General features: G+C 40.5%; 1 protein-coding gene across 2 annotated transcripts in view; it reads left to right on the top strand.

The window, feature by feature from the left end:
• TASOR (transcription activation suppressor) overlaps window positions 1–21,244 on the top strand; it is a 130,679-nt gene extending 109,435 nt beyond the window's left edge. For both annotated transcript variants that reach the window (XM_033925742.1, XM_033925741.1), the window contains 7 exons: window positions 945–1,873; window positions 3,875–3,997; window positions 9,687–9,846; window positions 12,014–12,122; window positions 16,608–16,786; window positions 16,867–17,025; window positions 20,115–21,244. In XM_033925742.1, the coding sequence (XP_033781633.1) occupies window positions 945–1,873; window positions 3,875–3,997; window positions 9,687–9,846; window positions 12,014–12,122; window positions 16,608–16,786; window positions 16,867–17,025; window positions 20,115–20,593 (2,138 nt within the window). In that variant the 3' untranslated portion in view covers window positions 20,594–21,244. The remainder of the gene's footprint in view (window positions 1–944; window positions 1,874–3,874; window positions 3,998–9,686; window positions 9,847–12,013; window positions 12,123–16,607; window positions 16,787–16,866; window positions 17,026–20,114) is intronic.
• The last annotated feature ends 3,394 nt before the right edge of the window (window positions 21,245–24,638 follow it).

Raw genomic sequence — 24,638 nt, 5'->3', positions numbered from 1 at the left:
CACTCTCAGGAAGGCTTTAGGCCCAGATTCTTGGTAGAGAACAAACCAATGGTTTATGACAGTGAATTGCAAACTGTGCTGCGGCACATTAGTGTACCTCAGCAAGATTCCGGATGTGCCACCAGGGATTGAAGGACACATGACCTATACTGAGTATCACTTCAGGTGTCGGTGCCTCTCCTCTCAGTCCCTACATGAACCTCGTTTTCCCTGAGCTCAGGGCCATGTTTGGAAGGCCTCCAAGCTTTCACGGATATCAAGATGACGACGTGAGCATGCTTACGACGTCATCGCGTCAACATCCATGCATGCTTGGAGGCCTTCCAGACATGGCCCTGAGCTCAGGGAAAACAAGATGAGGTTTGTGGGGGGCCAGGTTAGGGTTGTGAGCGTGCCCCAGAAAAACATGTGCCAGAGCAAAAAAAATTTGCGGAATACTGGTTTAATAAATCGCAGCAAAATAGTGATATTTTTCACTAAAAAAAATTTGCATTCATTTATTGAAAGTGGGCATATATCCATTTTAAGAGCTGTGCAAATAGATTATATAGGTATACTAATTTTTTCTTAAAGATTTAAATCTTGTTGAATAAGCGGTGCTTTCTATAACTAAAAGTGGCAAAATCACAAACTTTTATCCTAGTGTAAGTGAATGGTGAAAATAAATCGTAAATAGGAAAGCATGTAACTTATTTCCAATTATGAAAGATATATTTGATTTTTTTTTTTTTTGGTATGACTTACTTTGAGTCCTTGTCACAGATCAGTATATAGTTTGTATATGTATATTATTCACTAGTAACAAAATCCAAAAGATAGTGAATGTTAAGTTTTATGACCAAAGAATAATGAAATGTGTGATATTAACAGCAGAATTGCCTGTCCCTTTTTTTTTTTTTTTTTCTTTTCACATCGGTTTATAATCATTAACTCTTTCTGCATAGGTATGAAATCCCCAGAAGAACTGCTATATATACCACCAAATGACGCACATCCAAATGATCCACGGGTTCAGAATAAACAACGAAGTTCTTACTACCACTTCTCATATTCACCATATTCAAATACAAGGAAGAAAGCATGCGTGAATAGATCTGGTTTACATAATTTGTTTGTAACAGAACACTCTGAGAATGGAGTGATAGAAACGGCAGTATTGGAAGAATACAATTTGTTCTCAAGAAAAATTCAGGAAGTTTTAAAGATCAATAATATTGCATACATTTGTAGTAAAACTACACCTGTGTTGTCAACCCAAGAGGACATACTACAGCTTTCTGAATATTTAAGTTTACAAGCCTCAGAAATTTGTGTCGACAAGTATGTAGAGCAACTACATGAAAAACTATCTAACGTAATTGCTTCCATATCTTCAAGTGATATACTGGTAAATACCCAAGCTGATAATACTGCTGCTGAAGCAAAAGATAATACAGTTGGTGAAACCACATTAACTGTTCCCAAAGAAGAGGTTGCTCAAGTTACAAGTAAAGAGAGTTCTGAACAATTATCAGATCCAGTCTGTGATGAAGAAAATGCGTTGAAAAGAGAAGTCTCCGAGGAACAGCACTCTTCAGTTGGTTTTGAATGTGTTAAAGAAGAATTTGGCCAGGTTGATAACAAAGAGGGAATATTACCAGCTGAACAGACTTCTTCCACTGAAGACCAGCAAGAAACGCCTGTAAAGATGACTCTTACAGGGCCAGATAATATGAACATTTCAGCAACACAACCAGCTTTGTCTGATTTCATCAGCCAGTTGAAACCAGAAGTATTCAGCAGTTTGGTCAAAATTATTAAAGATGTCCAGAAAAATACTGTGAAGTTTTACATTCATTCTGAAGAGGAGAGTACAATTTGCAGTGAAATTAAGGTAAATATTTGCTCTGCATAAAGAATCCTTTGAATTTAATGTCAGTTTATTGTATGGGTTCAAACACAGAGATCCCAATAGCATTCTAAGTTTCTTATTGGTCCAAATGTGGTTCGGACTATGGATTCATTAGTACTTGTATTGAGTATTTTTTCATATGTCAGACCATGGGGATGGGAGGGGCCCTTCCTAAAAATACACAGAGCAAGATTTGAGTTTTAGGAAGTTGAAAGCAGCGAGTTTGAAAACTTTTTCTAGTGTTGAGCAAAGAGGACTACCATAGACTGGCAATATTCAAATCTCCTGATATAGAAAACTTAAACATTGAAAGCATATCTGTTTTAAGTTGATATTTTGTACTTTTGCTTCTGTGATAGTGGGAGCTTTGGTCTCTTATGTTGTGAAGTTTATGTAATAAATCACTACAGCTCTAAGTATGGAGAGATGCATTTCTGTGACATCTAGACAGCCTCATTCCTACAGTTGAAATATAGTTGGCACACATAACCAACCTGAAGTTCGCCGAGGACAAGCAGGCCTTCTATTCTCACAGCTGTGTGATGTCATCCGACAGAGCCCAGCACAGAGTTTGCTAGTATAAATTTAGGCAGAAGTTTCTAGCAGTTTCTTCCCACCTGACATGCAAGCATAAATCCTTCAGTCTTTGTTTTTCCGCCGAGCAGAGAAGGCATTTCTTGGTGTTCTCTCACCTCAGTTTTTTTGCATGTGTGTCTGTGCCTTCCGAATGAATTTTGGATTTACAGCTCTCCCTCACTATTTGCGGGTTTCCTATTCGCGAATTTGATTATTTGCAGTTTTTTTGCTTCTAAGTTTCTTCTAATTTTCATCTATTTGCAGGCTGCCCGAACCTTCCCGGACCTTACCTGGTGGTCTAGTGGTGACGAGGGGCAGGAGCGATCTTCCTATGCTCCTGCCCCATGCAGAGCCGTCCCCAGAATGGCTGCCCTGAGTTCCCATTGTGAGACTACAACAGGAACTCAGGGCAGCCATTTTGTTGATGGCTCTGCACGGGGCAGGAGCATAGGAAGTTCGCTCCTGCCCCGCATCACCACTAGTCCACCAGGTAAGGTCTGGGGACACAGGAGGGAGGCAGGGGTGGCTCAGAGCTGGCCCAAAAATGTATTTGTGATTTTTCCCTATTCGTGGGCCGGTTCTGCACCTAACCCCCACAAATACAGAGGGAGAAGTATATTTTTCCTTTTAAAGTATTCTCACATACCCTCTCACCTCACCTTTGACTTGTATTCTATCAACTATATTGTAGGACTGAGGGACCTGTGCTAACACACCGGATGGGAAGGCACCCATGCATGTGTGGTGCAACTCTGCTAGAAGCTTCTGCATAAATTTATGCTAGTAAGCTCTGTACAGGGCTTATTGGAAGATGTCACCCAGCTGTGAAAATATTCAACTTGCTGTCATCGGAGAATGCCTTCACTTTATGGTATCCTGCTGTGACTATAGTGGTTCCTTAGGTATTCTCTTAAAGATAAAACACCTGCAAATTCTACTTTTTTAAAATTCTCTCCCCCCCCCCCTTATTTAATACCAGATTACTCTAGCTGATTTCACCCTAGCTATCAAAAGCCAGATTGAGGTCATCAAATTATCTTGTATAAGTTTGACTAATTTATTTTTAAAGTCATCTCAGTCTGGATCAAATATTGTAGGGATATTCTATCCTGAGGTTCCTCTCTCTCCTCTAGTTGGAGACTAAATTCTGTTTCTTCAGTATACTTTGACCCGAAACCTTCATAAATTAAAGTCAAGGACATCTTGGTGCAAAATAACAGTTTGAATATAAAATGTGGTTCTAATGAGATCAGAGTTAAATTGTGGGACAAAGTGTTAGTCTTCATTTTTCTAGTATAGAAATAATTTTGTTTTGAAGGGTTTGCCCTTGTTGCAGAGCTGTCTAGCTTACAGTTTGTTCTGGGTTTATATATTAATGTTAGTTTAACTTTTTACCTTTGTATGTAGGAATACCTTGTAAGACTGGGGAACACAGAATGTCACCCTGAACACTTCTTGGAAACAAAAGCATCTTTAGATAAATTGCTGATCATTATTCAAAATGAAGATATTGCAAGTTTTATCCACAAGGTATATATCAACTTTATAGTCTACGTATTTGTATATAAATAGCTGTTTTTCCTTATTGCTTCTAATTGCTCTAGGAAATAATTGTTTTGTATGCTACTTCTAACTGCAGTCCTGAATCAATATTTGGTGCCAATCTTCATCAGGTGTGCTTGAGGATGAATGTGAAACAAAAGCTGTAAAAAGTGGTTAAATGAATTATATAAAATTATATACAACCCCCCCCTAAAAAAAAAAAATTTACCCAACCCAAAAACTCATAAGTTGGTAATTAAACTTATGTACATATTAGGGGAACGTATTATGCCTCCAATTAAATCTATTTTCTACTGTGAGAATTTAATTTATGAATTGTTAACCTCAACAACGTTGCACCAAGATAATATACAGTGCAAAATATAGTGGTATATAGATGTATATTAAAGAAATGATTTGGTTAATCTTGCTGAGTCATTTCCAGAAAAACTGAAGTTGAGTGTCTGCTGCAGTTCTCTACATACTGTGGACAGGGCAGAATTAAATAAGTCACACTATTAATATTGTGCCCAAGTTACTGTATGGGACTGCTTTTCTCCTCTTATAGGATTTTTTGGAAGATCAAAGGATAGAGGTAAGAGGCCACTCTGCTTCAGGGTTCATAGGACTATAATACCCTGCAAAGCAAAAACAAATACAAAGGACCCGAAGGAGTATGAATAAACAATTATTTAAGTTCCTGTGCAAAGAGATTCCTTGTGGATGGGTTCTATACCCCAATTCGTGAGTTGGATCGCAGAAGAGGCCAATTATTTTTCTCAGCTCTGCCTCATTGTCTCCCTGGCTCTCTCTGTTCAGTCTTAACTTTTGCAAGTGAGTGGAGAAGGTGTCTTTTCATGTGCTCTGCATTGGATTTCTTATTTTTGGGTTAAATCTGATTTTTTTCTGTGAGGCTTTCCCATGCTCAGAGCTTCCCAGTACCGGTAGTCTTGGGACAGCTCTGCATAGGGAAGATACAGATGTTGGGGTCTGCAGCCAGGAAGGCAACCCTTAAAGGTCATCTGCCTGGCCAGCTTGCTGTAACACTTGGAAGCTCGGGAAAAAAATCCCCTGGAAGTGGTGCTCACCCCTGTGGAGATCAGGTGCTGGTGCATTTCAGCCAACTGAGTTGGCACATGTAAATCACAGTAACGGCAGCCATCGCCATTCCTCAACATTCGACTACTCAACTACTCTTTACAGCATTAGTTTGTACCACATCTGCAACCCCTATCTATTGTCACTAACAGTTGGTGGTCTTCACATTCAGGTCAAAGGTTCGGCATGTCACCTGAATTTGATTTTACAGATCTTAATGCAGGGCCCGTTTGACCCATTAGGTTCTGCTTCGTTTTCTTTCCTTACTTAGTAAATAAATTTTTTTTTACATTCTTACCTCCAGTTGGAAATATTAGTGATCTTCAAGCACTAGTCATTTATTATCCTTCTTTCAATTACGCTAGACACATTAATTTTTCATTTCCTCTAATCCATCTACCTGAGGAAAACTGGCATCAAAACGACTTTTTTCTCTTGGATGCCATATTGCATCCATTTTTGTTACATAAGAGCGAACCTACAACCGCCTGGTTCAATGGGCGCTTACAAAGAATGAGGTACACATTCTTCAATGGAGAATTTTGAAATCTACTCCCATTCAAGATATTGGCGGGCCACAGCTTACTCCTTGATACTTACTTTTACAAAGCACTACTACCTGAGTCAGAGCCTAGTACACGAGACTTATCACTCAGTCTTATGTAATCTATTTGCACTATAAATTAAAAAAAAAAAAAAATTCCACCTCCCTAATCCTTCCTTAAGTTGGGACTCACCAACAAGTGTGCCTGCATATCCCTTGCTTGTCTCTAGAGAAAGCAAAGTTGCTTACCTGTAACAGGTGTTCTCTGTAGACAGCAGGGGATGCAGCCACACATCCCCTTGTCTCATTCCTTTCATTGCTAGGGACAAAACTGACAAGTGGAGAGGAGGGGCTTTAGGTGTAGGGACTCCTGCACATGCCCAGTAAGCTCAAAAGCTTACTTAGCTAGGGGAGAGTACCGACATACAGGCTCAGTCAGAGGACTTCACCAACAAGTGTGGCTGCATTCCCCTGCTGTCTACAGAGAACACCTGTTATACAGGTAAGCAACTTTGCTTTCTGTGTGTTAGGAAGCCAGTGCAACACTTTGTAAGATGATTTAAGAATGAGGCTTTCAAACCACAGTGCCTGGACTTGACTGTAAAGCATCTGACAAAAATCATGGTCTGGGGCTGTATGTCAGCCAATGGCATTGGACACTTTTAGGTGATTGATGGCATGATGAATGGTGCCAAGTATCTCTCCACTTTGCAAAACATAATGGTTCCGTCTGCAAGGAGTCTCTTCTAGGGTGACTTCCACTTCCAGGATGACAATGCACCCTGTCATCGGACAAAGTGGATGACATTGAGCCATATTCAGTGACTGGAATGGCCAGGGCAGTCAACAGATCTCGATCCATTGGAGAATTTGTGGAATAATCTTGCTGTCAAGGTGTTCACAAAACACCCAAAAACAAAGGTCATGTTGTTTGAAGCACTGATTAATGTTGTACAGCAAGATGAACTTTGAAAATTGGTTCATCCATGCCTCAACGCTGGAAGCAAAGGCTAGCCCATACATAAGAAGACTTGAGGCGTAAGAAGACTTAAGAAGACTTGAGGCGGTCCAGAGGAGGGCGACGAAAATGATAGGAGGCTTGCGCCAGAAGACGTATGAGGAGAGACTGGAAGCCCTGAATATGTATACCCTAGAGCGGGGGTCGGCAACCTGCGGCTCCAGAGCCGCATGCGGCTCTTTTCCACCTTTGCTGCGGCTCCGGCAGGCATGCAGCTTAAGTCCGGCGTCGCGGCGGGAAATAGCCATGCTGAGCAGTGAGCTCAGCACATACACAGATGAAAGCCTTGCTTGCTGATTGGTCCGGCGGCCCCGCCCCGCCGGACCAATCAGCAAGCAAGGCTTTCATCTGTGTAGTGCTGAGCTCACTGCTCAGCATGGCTATTTCCCGCCGCGACGCTGGACTTGTAAGGTGCACGCCTGAAAAAGAAATCATCCTGGCCGGGGTCGGTGTCATGCTCCGGAGATCTACAGCCTTCCTATCTCCCTCTCCCTTCTACCTGCTTCCGGCCACATCCCCTGCTCCGCGGCTCTCTTCGGCAACTCAGCAGCAGCGATCGACACAAGCTTCTGACGTCGGGGCCTACCCTCTGCGAGTCCCGCTTGTTTCAACTTCCTTTTTCCACAAAGGCGGGACTCGTAGAGGGAAGGCCTCGATGTCGGCAGCTTGTCTTGATCACTGCTGCTGACGAGTTGCTGAAGAGAGCCGCGGAGCAGGGGGGTGTTGCCAGGTGCAGGTAGAAGGGAGAGGGCCAGATGCAGGACTCGTGGGTGAGGGAGGAGAAGAGAGAGAGAAAGAGAGAGGGGAGGGAAACAAAAGGAAATCTTTCATACTGGGCTGGGCCGGAGTGGAGGGAGGGTGGAAAGATTCTAGCTACAGGGTGCAGTAACAAAGGAAAAGGGGGGGAAAGCTGAAAATGGAGATAGTGACACAAAGAAGAGAAAGGGTAAGCAGGACCTACTGAATAAGGATAGAGATACAGAGGGGACATGAAGAGGAGGTGAAATAGAGACATAGAAGTAATGCTGAAAAAGTGGGGGGGGGGAGATAAAGACATTGAAAGGGCAAATGGTGAACATGGCGTAAAGATAAGGACAGAGACAAATGAAGATTCTGAAAAAGTGGTGAGATAGGGATATAGGTGAGATGGACACAAAGAAGGGTGATGCTGGAAAATAGGTGGAATGGTAATTCTGACAGACACAGAAGGGAAATGCTGGATCAAGGAGAGATGGGGCTCAGGCTGGATGGAATGAGGAGAAATGCCTTGTTGGCCCGGAACTTCCTCTCCTACGTCAGAATTGACGTCAGGGAGCGGAATGCTGGTCAGCGCAACACTTCTGCAGGGAAAGCTTGGGACGGCGGTGGCTTGGGGGCTGTTCCCCGATTGCGGTGGCAGCAAACCGAGTGGCTTGGGGGACGGCACGGAGACAGAAAGAAGGGGGAACAGGGAGACAGAAAGAAAAAGTTGGGGGAGAGAATGAGGTCTGGAGGAGAGGAAACATACAGGAGGCTGAAAGAAAGGAAGAAAGATTGGATGCACAGTCAGAAGAAGAAAGTGCAACCAGAGACTCATGAAATCACCAAATAGCAAAGGTAGGAAAAATGATTTTATTTTCAATTTAGTGATCCTGTATATAGCATTAAGATAAGAAACAATATATGCAGTGTTAGATTTGTTTTATAATGGTTTTGCGGCTCCAAGTTTTTTTTTCTTTTCGAAAACGGGTCCAAGTGGCTCTTTATGTCTTAAAGGTTGCAGACCCCTGCCCTAGAGGAAAGGAGAGACAGGGGAGATATGATTCAGATGTTCAAATACTTGAAGGGTATTAACATAGAACAAAATCTTTTCCAGAGAAAGGAAAATGGTAAAACCAGAGGAAATAATTTGAGGTTGAGGGGTGATAGATTCAGGGGCAATGTTAGGAAATTCTACTTTACGGAGAGGGTAGTGGATGCCTGGAATGCGCTCCTGAGAGAGGTGGTGGAGAGTAAAACTGTGACTGAGTTCAAAGAAGCGTGGGATGAACACAGAAGATTTAGAATCAGAAAATAATATTAAATATTGAACTAGGCCAGTTACTGGGTAGACTTGCACGGTCTGTGTCTGTGTATGGCCGTTTGGTGGAGGATGGGCAGGGGAGGGCTTCAATGGCTGGGAGGGTGTAGATGGGCTGGAGTAAGTCTTAAGAGAGATTTCGGCAGTTGGAACCCAAGCACAGTACCGGGTAAAGCTTTGGATTCTTGCCCAGAAATAGCTGCTAAGAAAAAAATTTAAAAAATAAAATAAAATTTAAATTGAATCAGGTTGGGCAGACTGGATGGACCATTCGGGTCTTTATCTGCCGTCATCTACTATGATTAGAATAGCAGAAAACAATCGTCCCTTTTCAGGGCTACCTCCTTTTGAAGGGGGTAACAGTTAAAATACAAATAAACTTAGTATGTATTGAAATAGCTAATGTAATCCATTTACAAAATATCAAAATTTTTCAACATTCTGCATTTTATGAGTTAGAAGTCCTAAATCAATTAAAAATGCACAGGGTGATAGAGTATATAATATGCAGCAGTAGGCCTCAGAAATATTGCTGTGATCCAGCAAGAAAAGACAGATCAATGTATTACTCGGAGGTGATGCAAAACTTTTGCACAACTCTGTATGTGTGTGTGTGTGTGTGTGTATATATATATACACACACACACACATACACACATTTTATTTTTTTAATTGTTAACTAAAATACTTGCTTTCTAGGGAATTGCTAGAAAGTGGCTTAAAATATTTAATGTGGTATATTTGACACAGGGTGATTCTGTACTTGTGAAATATTTGAGTGAACTTTAATTTTGCTGGGTTTTTAGTTATGGTGCTATGTTCTAGATTTGTAGTTCCATAATGAAAAAGGTTTTGTGGGAAAAAAGCAATAATACTGTTCATTGTTGGAATCCTCTCTTTTTTCTTTAATCATTTTATTAGGCAATTTTAAATGCTCTTTTTTCTCCTCCCCTCACAGATTCCTGGCTTAGTGACTTTGAAGAGACTTCCATGTGTTAGCTTTGCTGGTGTCGATAGCTTGGATGATGTGAAAAATCATACATACAATGAATTATTTGTTTCTGGTGGTTTTGTTGTGTCGGATGAATCTGTTCTCAACCCTGAATCTGTCACAATTGGTATGAATTCTTAAGTAACTTTGCTAGCATTGTATTTATAGTCTGACTGCCATGCAGTAGTTCTAAATTATGCATTATCTTTTACACTGAGCAATATGCTTTCTGAAATGATTTTCTCTAATAAGCAAATTGGTGAGTTATGGAATTCTGTGTCATTTGAATGCATGCCTGAAGTGGTTTTCTTTAAGCTACTAGGGTTCTAGCATATGAAGATTTTTTGAGGCACCTAAGAACTACAGGTTTCTCTTAATCCATAACGTCCTCTTTGGTTTCCAAATGAAAGCAAACACCTTTCACAAGTCAGCCTACTTCTAAATATCTGGAGCATAAGTACAAAATCCAGTTTGCTACAAGGCAAAAATTGTAATAGTCTTGATCTCTCATCTAGTCAGCCTTAAAAGACACAAAATTCCCTTACTCACTCCAGCAATCCTCTTAGAAAAATCTAGAGAACTTTTTCACATAATAGACAATTTACCGAGCCTGTAACCAGTTTTACTGGTTTTGTGATCGTTACCCGATTCACTAAATTGCTGCCCGATCAATCTCCTATCCGATCCACCCATACAAATGAGGGGAAATGGCATGCAAAAATATGAAGCGATCAATTCACTAAGCAGAAGAAGAAACACCGATTGGGTTTACCGAACTGAAAAGAAGTGACTGCAGGGCCAGTCGTTTACTATCGTTGCCAACTCTCCTGCCCAGAAATATCAGTTATCGAGGTTACAACCCCATATAAAACAACCATTAAAATTAAAAATAAAATTGTAAAATAACTTTACATATGTGTAAGAATTCATCCTGTTTTATATTTTGTAAAATGTGCATTGCGAGCCTGGGGTTTTAACCCGCGATTTTTACCCGCGGGTATAAAGCATTGGCGGCTACACAAAAAAATTATTCACTTCGTTGGTCACAAATCATTCCTTTTTAAAAATGTCCAACTAGGGCCATCAAAATAAACTACAGCCACCCCTCCCCCTTTACAGCTTGCTTGTCACGTGTATATGACGTCACGGGGTCACATTGTTTGCTTCGCGTTTCACGTCCCAAGAAGCTGCTGCCATTCAACAGTTTGAAATTCCTCCTTCAAAACCTTCGAAGAACTACACCACCAGCTCCAGCCACATCTTCAACAGCTTGCAACAAAACCTCCAAAGAGAACAGATATCTCTCTTCTTTATATTGCATTTTTTTACGACAACAATGCTTTGCGAGTGGCGCATTCGATGCCCGCCAATGACGTGCATAAATAAACCCCGCCCACTAACTACGTAGTAAAGGGCAAAGAGCTAGCACATGCGTAAATTGTATCAACCAACAAGGATGCGCATGCGTTTCGATCACTCTTACAGCGATTCGTGGGATCGCTATAGGGTGTGCGTCCAATCAGATCATTTGCATGCAAAAAAGATAGTGAATCAATCGCTGTTTTAAAATCAGACAGGAATCGGCCAACAGTGATTGAATTGCTATCTTTAGTGAATCTGGGCCAAAGTCTTCAAAGTGGCCATTCTAAATTCATACTTCTCAACTTATTAGCTTCAATTAGTGCAGTATTTGCTACTAATTGTATAAGCCACTGTTTGTTTATACTCCCAGAGAACAATTCAGGCAGCAATTTGATTTAGCTGTGCAATAAGCCCCAAATGGCCCATCCAGTCTGCTCATCCACAGCATCTACTATCTCCTCCTCTCCCTAAGAGATTCCACGTGCCTGTCCCACATTTTCTTGAATTCAGACCTCTACCGGGAGTCTGTTCCACACATCTACCACCCTTTCTGTTAAAAAAAAAAGTATTTTCTTTGTTTACACCTGAAAACCAGCCATATAATCCTTCCCTCCTTTCCTGTCAGCTAAGGCTACCAATGTTTTTCTAAGAAATTATAAGCTATAAAATGAACTAGTGGGAGGAGGCATATGCTTGGAAAGTCTAACACTTTTCAGGGCTCTTATAGTGCATATTTAAGTGGGCAGTGATAGGTGGTGTCACTTGTTCAGTTGATTTATCCTCCTGTCCATAGAAAATCCTGCTACAGGACCCTTCCTTATTTTCTGCTTAGTAGATATATATTCTTAAAATGTTTTTTTAATAGTTTCTACAAATTTTACCATCTAAAATGGCATGCTTAATGAAACGTATCTGCATTATTTCAAACCTAGACAAATTAAAAGCCTTCTTGAAGTTTCTTGAGGACCTAAATACACCAGATGGGAAGTGGCAATGGAAGATTCACTGTAAAATACAGAAAAAGCTCAAAGAATTGGGAAGGTAAATATTTAAACTACTATTTGCAACTGCTGAGGTACACGTTTTAATACAAATTTTCTTTCATGACTAATGTGCTGATAGTATTTCATTTTCCATGAAATACTTTATGCCAAATTTGGGGCCTCTTCTATCAAACTGCACTAGCAGTTTTTAGCACGGTGAGCCATGCTGAATGGCCCGCGCTGCTCCCAACGCTCATAGAGTTCCTGTGAGCATCGGGAGCAGTGCAGGCCATTCAGCGTGGCTCTCTGTGTTAAAAACTGCTAGCGCAGTTTGATAGAAGAGGCCCTTTGTTTTGCTGTTTGAATATAAGAATTGCAGTACTGAGTCTAATTAAAAGTACATCAAGCCCAGTATCTTCCTCCCCAACAGTGTGCCACCCCCCTAATCCCACCCAACAGTGACAAGTGTATGTCAAGTGCCTAGCAGGATCCTAGCAGATATTCTCACAACCCACCCACCTCACCTGGTTGACTTCTTAGCTTGCTTAACGAACTGAGGTACTACAAGCCTACATTGGGCGAGAAGGCACATGCGCAATGCAGGCTGTCGTGATCTTTCTTAAAAATCTTAGTGGTGATGCACTTTTGAAGTGTCTGTACTGGGGCTCCATTGATGATGTCACCCACATGTGAGAATATCTGCCTGCTGTCCCCGGCTAACACCTTTTACGGTAAGTAACTGTGCTTTCTCTGCATAGCCAAAGAATCTTTCAATATCACCCTAATATACCTGAAAAATACCATCGACGACCTAAGTGCTTGGACGATGAGAAATTTCCTCAAACTAAACAATCTAAAACAAGAATCTTATGGTTTGGAGACTATAACTCACTGCCTAGCACAGAGCTAGAACTGTCCACAGGTGAGAGTTTAAAGATAGAGAATACCTTCAAAATCCTGGGAGTCGCACTAGACTTGAACTTAACCTTCAACATACTCATCGCCACTCTAGTGAAAAATTTCTTCTTTAAGATGAGACAACTGAGGACAATTAGACCAGTCCTGACCAAGACCAGCTTCAAGACAGTAGCACAATCTGTCCTAATATCATACCTGGACTATTGCAACTCACTATATTGTGGAATTACAGAAAAAGTGCAAGAGGTTTCAACTACTACAAAACACAGCTGAAAAACTAATTCTCAAAAGAAACCAAAGTCTAGCTATCGTAGCCAAAAACACTCTAAATCTAAACATACTGGACAAAACCTCCACCCCCCCACATGGACTTACTTGAGCTGCACACTAAAGGGATCCATGACCTGCCTCCTATGCTACATAACCCCAGGAAAATGGAACACAGCAAAGCTGGAATTTGAAGAATTTATCTTCAGAAACTCCTTCACATCAGCATACAACCTAATCTTAGGAGATCCAAACCTTCACCTCAAAGACAAATCTTCCAAACAAACAGAAAGCCTTCTATCTTTCCTTAAAACCCTATCCTTCAAGATTCTAGACCCCCAAACCACACATGAGGGAGGCCACCAACTTGACATAGTAGCCTTCATGTCCCAACAACCCACCCCACCAGAAATTCACATCATGAAAGGAGCCTGATCCCTCTGGTCAGACCATTACATATATACCTTCAAAATAAACTGAACACAGGGCAAACCCAAATAAAATAACCAAAGCTTAACCTTCAAAGCACGTCAAAAGATTGGGGGGCAATTCTAGAACAAAGCAGACATCCTGTTCCAAACGTTAACTTCAAAGTCTTCTTAACCCACTGGCGCACACTAAGTACAACCCTCCTCGAGGATATGACCGAACTATAAACAAAACCCAAAATCCGCAGACACTCAGACAAATGGTTCTACAATGAACTACTCCAACTCAAATGGCAATGGAGAAAAAAAATAACCAAGAACACACAAAAACAGCCTGGAGAACACTAAACAAACAATACAAAAAAATTTAAAAGAAAAAAGACAAACATACTACACCAACCAAGTGAGCTTACTTTATTTATTTATTTATTTATTTATTTATTCATTCAATTATTTAGCCCATCCTCCCAAAGGAGCCCAGAATGGGTTACAAAGTACATCCACAATATAATCGAGACAGGACAGAGATGACATAATTACAATATAAGTTTAAAGAACTTCATAAATACTTTTTATTCTTATATATCTCTAAAGTTCATAATAAATAATTCACCATACATTTGTTGTATACTTGATTTTTCAACTTCTCATTTTCTAATTACAGGATAAGACCTCAGTGGATACATCTATACAGAATCACATCTGTTAAATACAGAGTTCACAATGTAGCTAGCCTCATTGGTCATATCCCTACTCTTTCTTTTATTATATAATCTTGATTTTATATATTAGTTTTATGAACTTAGCTTTCTCATATCATTTGGGTGTTTAAACGGGACAATATAAACATTACAGTAAAACATATACACTAAGCAGCATCTGGTGAGAGTAGGTGGCGTAGGTGTGTTGGCTCTGATAGCATTTTGGGAGCATATCCTTAAGGCGCTGGGTTTGTGAAGAGGAAGGTTTTCACAGCCTTCCTGAAGCTCCAAAGTCCATCTAGTATTCTAACAGATGGGGGGATAAGAATATAAGAACTGCCATCTCCGGATCAGACCTTCGGTCCATCAAGTCCGGCGATCCACACACGCGGAGGCCCAGCCAGGTGTACACCTGGCGTAATTTTAGTCACCCATATCCCTCTATGCTTCTCGTAAGGAGATGTGCATCTAGTTTGCTTTTAAATCCTAGAATGGTGGATTCCGCAATAACCTCCTCTGGGAGAGCATTCCAGGTGTCCACCACTCGTTGTGTGATGCAGAAATTCCTGATATTTGTCCTGGACTTGTCCCCCACTTAGCTTCAGTCCATGTCCTCTTGTCCGTGTCACATTGGACATTGTAAATAATTTTTTTCCCTGCTCTATTTTGTCGATTCCTTTCAGTATTTTGAAAGTCTCGATCATATCCCCTCGCAGTCTCCTTTTCTCAAGGGAGAACAATCCCAGTCTCTTAAGTCGTTCCTCGTATTCAAAGTTCTCCATACCTTTTATTAGCTTCGTTGCTCGTCTCTGCACCCTCTCCAGCAGTTTTATATCCTTCTTTAGGTTGGGAGACCAATGTTGGACAATTCCAAGTGTGGTCTAACCATTGCCCTATAAATCGGCATTATAACTTTCTCCAAACTACTCGTGATTCCTTTCTTTATCATGCCTAACATTCTATTTGCTTTCTTTGCTGCTGCCGCGCATTATGCCGACAGTTTCAGGGTCCTATCAGTACACCCAGGTCCTTTTCTTGTTCGCTCTTACCCAGAGTTGCACCTGACATTCTATACTCGTGTTCCTTGTTCTTTCTGCCTAAATGCATTACAGTCTATGACTCATCATGTATTTTTAATGGGTATAACTAATGGGCATACTGGATGGACCGTTCAGGTCTTTATCTACCATGATTTACTATGTTACCAGATGGGCACAGAAATCCAAGACACCAGGAAACTCACAGACACGAAATCTTACTTGGCCACAAGGCTCCCCCTCCCCTTCCCCAAACAGCCACCCGACTGGCTGAATTCTTTAGAAACAAAATCTCAGCAGCCAGGAATACTTTCACCGGTACCCTAAACCACCTTGACGAGATCATACTACCCCCCCCCCAATCCTGTGCAGCAGACAGAACCTGGTCAGACTTCCTAGATATACAATTGTCCAACCTGAACAGACTATATAAAAAATACAGTCATGCAGCATGCGATCTCACCCACTGCCCCCATACCTGTTAGCAACCTCCATCATAACATTCCACACTTGCCTCTTGCAGTGGATGATCTGCATGCTTATAAAGGGCCAATTCCCATAAAGATCTCAATGAAAAAATCATTATCACCCTTATTCTGAAAGACCCAAAGGGCACAACAGATCAGCCATCCAACTACAGACTTTTAGCCTCAACACTGATATATGTCAAGCTAATGGAAGGCCTAGAACTGAAAGGTATTGATGGAATAGGAGACACTAATGTAATGTAACCGATATGAGAGGTCAAGTCCACTATTAGAGCAACTACACTGGCTGCTGATGAAAAAGAGAATCCAGTTCAAGGTAGCCTGAATGGTCCACAAAGCGATCTATGAAGAGAACTTGGAATTTCTGATATTAAAGTCCCACATTCCTCCTTCAGTTCATGCACTATGCAGCACTGCACTTATCCCTCCCATCTCCTCAAGTATGGCAAAAGAAGATTTCAAAACTACCTTTGAATACCAGGGACCTCTCATTTGGAACAAACTGCCAATACACTTAAAGACAACCCATCAACTACTGTACTTTCCCTACCCTTCACCCTATTTTCTAAACCAATACTCCTTCTAATAATGTAATTCAGAAACTTGATCTAAATCGTATTGTAAACTGCATAGATTCCTTGCAGAAAATTGTGGTATATAAGACACTGTATTGTATTATAAAATTGTTCTGTACTTGTTTTTAGGATGAACACTAAGGCTCTTGGTGTTCTCACCCTACTGAATAGCTACCAAAAGAAACATCTTGTTGATATTCTTTCGTACCATGATTGTGACTCTCAAATGCGAAATGCTCCTGAATTGGATTGTCTTATAAGACTTCAAGCTCAGAACATACAGCAGAGACATGTTGTTTTCTTAACAGGTAAGAGGTTCATTTTCCTTTGAATTAGAATTTGCACAGCTTGGATTTAGTTACTAGGGTTTTTCTTCTTTTTTTCACAGAAAAGAATCTCAATATGTTTTCCAGTTACAATGATAATGGAATCTTAGTTACTACAGTTGAAGAGTTTATGCAAAACTTTACCAATCTTGTTGGCTATTACAACTGTGCAACTGAAGAACACTGTCCCTTGCAAACGGCTGATCCACAGAAACAACCAGGTAATAGATAAAATGTTCAATTTACTGTACAGTATACCCCTGCGAATTTGCGGTTCATGATTCACAGACTCAGTCATTTGCAGTATTTTCTGACTGCCTCTTCTGGGAAGAGCGTATTCAAAGCCACTTGGAACTCCAACAATTCTTTTTTTTTTTTTTAAATCTTTATTCCTTTTTATTTCTTTCAACAAGTGTACAGTATTATTACAATTAATTTACATAACACACTTGGCATTCTTAAATAATATTATTATACATGTTTTATTCCCTCCCCCACCTCCCACCCTTTTCCATATCAATAAAATATTCCTTCCAAATTTATATATAATTATACATCCCTTTTTGATAATACAATTAATCTGACATGAAATCTGTCCCTCCCCCCCATCCTTCTTCCTCAAACACTTTAAACATTTTATTATACCCAGTAATGCACAACAATAAGTATCCCATCCTATTACATATATCTCCTTATTTTTCATAACAACATATTTCCAATATTTTTCCCTCCCTATCCCATCCCATTTCTATATATTATCCCCTAAGGAAAAAGAATAAACTTTACTCGTTATAATATTCAATTAATGGCCTCCACACCTCTTGAAATCTTTTAAAATACCCTCTCTGTATCGCAAGAAATCTTTCCATCTTATACATATGACAAACTGAGTTCCACCAAAAATTACAATTCAATCTAGAACAGTCTTTCCAATTAGTTGTTATCTGTTGAATTCCCATTCCCGTAAGAATCAACAATAATTTATTGTTTGCTGCAGATATTTGGCATTTGGCCCTCATACACATTCCAAAAATCACTGTGTCATAGGATAAAGACACATGACTCTCCATCAACATATTAACTTGATCCCATATTGATATCCAAAATGCCTGAATACATGGACAATAAAATAAAAGATGGTCTAGAGTTCCAACTTCAATTTTACAATGCCAGCATCTATTAGACTTAGAGCAATCTAATTTTTGTAATCTAGTAGGGGTCCAGAATGCTCTATGCAACAAAAAAAACCATGTTTGCCTAATAGATGCTGACATCGTACCTTTAATTCTCCAAGACCAAATACGTGGCCATTGAGATGCATTAATCTGATGCTTAATCTCAATGCTCCAAATATCTCTTAATCCATTTTTAGGCTTCTTATTCAAATAATTAGATATAATTTTATACCACTTTGCGGCCTGATGACCCAGAAAATCTGCCTGGAAACATAAGAATTCTAAGCTGTAATGATCATTTAAAGATTTCCATTCAGGGAACCCCACCTGAATAGCCTGCTTCAATTGCAACCACTTATAATTTTGTTTTTTATTCAGACCATATTTATGTTGCAATTGTGAAAATTCAAGCATCTTACCATTATCAATTACTTCCGTTAATGATCTTATACCTGCTTTAATCCAATCTTTCCAGACTCTCTCTCTTGCTTATGAGCAGTGCTATTCGTATGCCCCTATCATTGCCTCGCCTTGCTTACCAACTTTTCTAATCTCAAAATTTCACAATCCCGCACTTTCATCAAATGGCTACTATAGCTTAATATATCCCCGCGGAGAACCGCTTTGGCTGCCTCCCAAAAAAGGAAGGGGTCTCCATCCGCATTATGTGTTTGGTATTCTTTCCAGGAAGCTAACAACTGTTCTCGAAATGTCACATCCCCATAAAAAGCTAGGGGGAAATACCCACCTCGATGCCTTTAGGGAAAGCATCCCCCCCATTCCATTACATACTAACCCAGGCATGATCTGATATGATATAAGTTCCAATAGCCACCCTCTCTAATCCCCGAAACACAGGCTCAGTGACCCACAGGTAGTCGATGCGCGAATGGGAGCCATGGGCTCTCGACATAACCCTCCCTCAACAAGGTATAGGCGGAATAGAAGTCCCCAATGTAATGTAATGTAAGAACCCTCCTTCTAAGCCAGGGGTGTCCAATGTCGGTCCTCGAGGGCCGCAATCCAGTCGGGTTTTCAGGATTTCCCCTATGAATATGCATTGAAAGCAGTGCATGCAAATAGATATTCATTGGGGAAATCCTGAAAACCCGACTGGATTGCGGCCCTCGAGGACCGACATTGGACACCCCTGCTCTAAGCATTTCCCCAGAGCGAACCCACATGTTTATCCCATTGTCCCTTGAAGTCAAGCGCGTTACTGGCCTCAACTACCTGACGTGGAAGACCATTCCATCGATCAACCACCTTAGCATATGAAGCTGATTATCATTTAAAAGATACAAAATTTCAAGTAGTGCATATTTAACACTTAAAGGGTGTTGTGCAAACTCTGATAAGTCCACCTTAGGGCTAACAGATGCTCTTACTGACATATTTTTTTTTTATAGGGCTGCTCATTATCTACTTATTTTTTGCAGAAAAACATATTAAGTATTTGTATTAGCCATTTCTTGTTATTGTCTTTGGCTTTGTGCAAAATCCTGCTAAGTCTACAAGAAGTGGTCGCACAGGAAAAGAAATAAGGCTAATTTCCTAATATATAAATCACTGTGTATGCACAATATTTTTGTATCTAACTTCTGCCATACTGTTTTTAGATTGTGTTTATATAGCATAGACTGTCTAAATTATTGTAATTCCTGAAAATGACCAGTTTTTTTATCTTTGTAATACGCCTAGAACTAAAAGGCTTTGGCAAACTATAAATCAATAAATGTAATGTAAATTTTAAATAGTAGTTTTCATATTTTTGTTCTAACATTGTTTTGATGACATATAACAAAGTTAACAATATAGCCTATGAATGATGGCTTTCATATGAAAAACAAATCTATATATAAGAACTGCTTTTGTTAAAAAATTGATATTTTGCAACTTACCAGGCTTTTGTGCAATGCCCTTCACTTACATTTGCCCCTTTATGAAACACTGAAGTTCACAAGGACCAAAACTGTTAATTGCTTTTTTTATATGAGTAAAATACATTATATACTTAAAAAAAAAATACAACCTACAGTTTCTCTTTGTAAATTAGCATGGTATAGTTGTATATACAGTGCTGATGTCATGATAAATTAGAGCAGAAGTGATATTTTTTTGTATTATTCCATTAGAAAAAGATGAAGAAGATATGTCATTGGATTCAGAAGATGAAATGCCACAAATAGAAGTTTGTGAATCATCCAAATATGAAACGCTGAAGACAGAAATTGAAGGCAATGTAAAAGAGATCTCACAAACCGAAATCCAGTTGTCTTCTGAACCTCAGCGTGATTTGGTGCTTGATAAGTCTAATATTGGTTCAGAAGATGTGCAGCCAATTACTCCTGTTTCTATATCTTCTGTCCAAGAAGAAAATGACACTACTGAGGAAGTCTCAAGCAAGAACTTTCAGAGTTACCATAATAGACCAATAAAGATGTCACATCAGTTCAGTCATTTTAATGTTCTCACACATCAGACTTTTCTGGGAACAGGAATGGGACCATATCCCATCCCAAATCAGAATGAAGATGTTAATTTTTTTATGTCTGCTTATGATCAAGGCATGGGTACAGATGTGTCATCTTCAGCTGTTTGGGACAAAAAGTAGAATGCAAATTAACTCCTGTAGGCCATATTAAAAACAAATTTATAAAATGTAAAATGATTTTTTAAAGGCTATGTTGTGGATTTAATTTTGGTTGCTACAAAGCGAATCAACAATTTTATATTTTAGTCACTAAAATTTGAACTTTTTCTTCTCCACAAACTTCCTTTTATTTAAATCATGGTGGCCTGTAACATTTGAGCATTTTCAAACTGATAACATATTTTTTTTAATTGTACTTGAATAATCTTGACTCTTATGTTTTTATATTTGTATTGAATTGTACTTAAACTATGGCTTCATCTAGAAGCCTGTTTTTATGTAAAACTGAATATTTGCTGAAAGTGTAATATAGACAGGCTTCGTTTTTGTTTTTTTGTTTTTTGTTTGTTTGTTTGTTTTGTTGTGTTTTTTTTTTTGTTTTTTTTTTTAGTAAAGTGTAATTATTCAAACCACTTATTGTTTCATTGCTAAAATGATAATCAACTGGTGTGTATATTTATTTGACACAAATTTTGTACAGTGTTTTTATGTAGGAATAACAGAGTATAGTTATCTCAATGAAAATTTATAGAATTTTGGCTAAATACCTCAGTTAAAGATTAACCAGTGGTGACGTTCCCTTTGTAAAAATAAAACTCTTCATGCACATAGGCTTAGTAGTAAGTTCAATTTTTGATATACCTTGTGCTAAATTGTAACATTGTAATTTGCGGTAATACTAGATTTATTTTAGATGGTAATTACATTTTCATTAGGTCCTTCATAAGCTTGAAGGCATAACATATAACTTACAGGTAGCAGGACAATTATATTTCCAGTGCAAAAGGTGAGACATTCTAGATGACAGGGTTATTTCCCCATGCTCGCATGGACTGTAGAATAAATCCACTCCGGATTTTTCACTGTGCCTCAGTTTACTTCACAGCTCAGTATAGCACCCTCTTGCAGTCTTTTCTTCTGCACATATTGCTGCAGTTGTGTATGTTCTGCTCTCCTCAGTTTTATTGTTTTAATTTGACATAGTTTTGTTCCCTTTGTGGGTATCTTCGTGGTGAATGTGCTTTGGAGGCTCTGCCTGCACATCCGGTAGTCCGCAACGGTGGAGGCATAGTTAGACGGTGGAGCCTAACTGGCAGCCTGAAGATCGGCTTGAAAGCTTTCCCAGCATTGTGGTAGTGAATTCTGACTGGCTACTGATCAGAGCTGGAAGCAGGTGCAGCCCAGGTTCTCTATAACAGTGAGTACAGCCAGAGCTGACAGGCTGTAAAGCAGTTTCTAAGTGTCATTGTCAAGGGGTTTTCTGTGGTTTGAAGTGTTTCTCCCTCCTATAAAATCCAAACTTTGGTGTGTTTTAATTTTGGGAAGTGTGGTTTTTTATCACGTTTTTGGTGCAAATTCAGGGCGGTGGCCATCTTAGATTATTAGCGATCTTTTTTCATCTCCCTGCTTCTTCAAAACTCAGGTTTTTGGCAGGAAATTTGCTGGGATGGAGTCCTTAGGATCTCTTATGCTGAACTCATGTGAAGTTTGCACAAATTTTGCGTTTGGAACATCCTTGCACCACATGCAGCTGGGGGACAGGACGGTAGCTACTGGCTCTGCTTCCCTCTCGCAGAAGCAGGTCATTTCATGCTCAGCTTGCCTGGTGAGGTGGCCACCATTGCTTTTGGGGCTTGACTTGGGTGATCCTTTAGGCAGCCAGGTTGTGGACCTTCTGCAGCCGAAGAAATGCAAATCTCAATCATCTAAGGGTAACTCTATGTACTAGGGACCTGACATTTTTTCTGACTTCATGAGATTTTTGTGGTCCACATTTCAGGCCAGACGTTCTGTGGCTGGAAGTTCTCAGCCTCCTCCATTGATGTCTGGGCAGCAGGGTGACAACGGAGATCTCCCCTCTTTTGCCCGCTCCACCAGTTCAGGTTTCGACTTCTGTTGTGAGGGATCTGGCAGTTGATCCTGATCTCTCTGATCCTTTATTTGATAGTGCTGTCGGTCCTGGATTAAAAGATTCGGACTTGGGTACTGGATCCACAGATCCCTTAGGGGCTCTGGATCCTGGGGATGATCTATCTGTTCTGTGCTTATTTAAATTTGTGGCTTTGCCTAACCTGATTACTGAATCTTTGCAGGAATTGAACTTGGCCATTCAGCCAGCTCCTTCCACCACTTGTTCTTTGTCTCTCTGGCTTTGCAGTGTGTGCTCATAATCTTCGACTTTTACCTGGCATCCGGATTTGAATTTTATGGTCAGCAGTTGGACTCTCCGGAAGGCCCTTTGAAAAATGCGAGAGCTATGTTCCACTTGTATGCTAAGGCACTGGAGTGCCAGCAGCTTCTGGCACAGCCCAAGGTGGATTCCTTGGTAGCTCAGGTGACTAGGCATACTCTTCCCATATGCAGGACAGCCATGTGGATGTGGTCCTTGGGAAGATTTTTGAGTCAGTGAATTTAGGCATTAAAGCAGCTGTGGCAATGTTCTTTATGGCACTCACCTGTCTCTCCAGCTGCGTACGCTGGAGACGGATGCAGTGGAGCCGCATTCTCAGCTCCTGATGGCTGGGATGGATTACATGGCAGATGGATGCCCTGTATGACCTTTTGAAGGTGCTTGCATATTCTAATATCACACGCCAAATGCTATGGATTCAGCAGTGGGTTGTTGATTGCACCTCCAAGGCTACTTTAGAGCAGCTACCTTTCAAGGGGCAGTTGCTCTTTGGCAAAAAACAAAAGAAGTGCCTCTGCTGGGTCAGACCAGAGGTCCATCGTGCCCAGCAGTCCACTCGCGTGGCGGTCCAACAGGTCCAGGACCTGTGTAGTAGTCCTCTATTTATACCCCTCTATCCCCTTTTCCTTCAGAAAACTGTCCAATTCCTTCTTGAACCCTAATACCGTATTCTGTCCTATCATGCTCCCTGGAAGCGCATTCCAGGTGTCCACCACCCGTTGGGTGAAGAAAAACTTCCTCGCATTGGTTTTGAATCTGTCCCCTTCCAACTTTTACGAATGCCCTCTCGTTCTTGTGGTTTTCAAAAGTTTGAAGAATCTGTCCCTCTCTACTTTCTCTATGCCCTTCATGATCTTGTAAGTCTCTATCATGTCGTGTGAAGACTGCTGTTCCAAGCCTCAAATTGATACAGTACTCAGGGTCACTTGACCAAAGCCGAGAGTCCAAAAGACTCCTGAAATCAAGAAACAGCAGTTTCCTTGTCCTTTCTGGACTGGTCCAGCCAAATGGGTTATTAAGCATACCTACCAGCAGGTGCAAGACTGAGAACCAATATCAAACTTATGCAGATTCCAGCAAACCAGTATTTCTGAGTGTCCAGTTTCCATTTTGTATGCTTCAGGTAGCTTTTTCAAACAAATCAAATGTCCTTAGTGCTTAGCATTTATTTTTTAACTAGTGTTTAAGCCTGTTACATTAATGGGTGCTAGAATGTCTGTCTGTCTGTCTGTCTTTCTTTCTTTTTGTCTCTCTCCCTCCTGCTATCTGTCTTTCTATCTCTCCCTGGCCCCCCCCCATCTGTCTTTGTCTGTCTCTCTCCTTGCCTGCTGTCTTTCTGTGTGTCTGTCTTTCGTTCTCATACGCTGAGATGCTTCAGCTCCAGCCCCCTTCTCTCACTTACCCTTAAATCACTCCTTTTGCCTCCTCCCCAGCCTGAACAACCACCAACAAGCTGGATGCTGAGCGTCGGTATGCCTGCTTCTGTTATTTTTGTGCTCTTCTTGGTCCTGTTAGATAGAGGGAGGGAGGGAGGGGGGGGGGGAAGTCGCTGCTGTGGTCGTTGCCTCCGTGCTTAAGGTGCCTCCTATGCGCAATAGAAGGAGCCAGCGTCGCAGAGGGAGGGCAATGGGAAAACTGCCGCTGGCTCCTACTGCGCATGTGTGACATGGAAGCACGGATCACAGAGTTTGAAGTGTGAATGCGCAAGCTAAGGCTTTTATTATGATAGATTTTGTTATTCAATTGGAAATGCAATGTTCATGACACCACATCTATATTTATTTAAGAAAAATTATTACTGACAAGGAACAAAAG

This window comes from Geotrypetes seraphini, chromosome 17 (assembly GCF_902459505.1).
Source record: "Geotrypetes seraphini chromosome 17, aGeoSer1.1, whole genome shotgun sequence".
Classification (NCBI taxonomy): Eukaryota; Metazoa; Chordata; class Amphibia; order Gymnophiona; family Dermophiidae; genus Geotrypetes; species Geotrypetes seraphini.
This window is presented reverse-complemented; position numbering and strand designations above follow the sequence as displayed.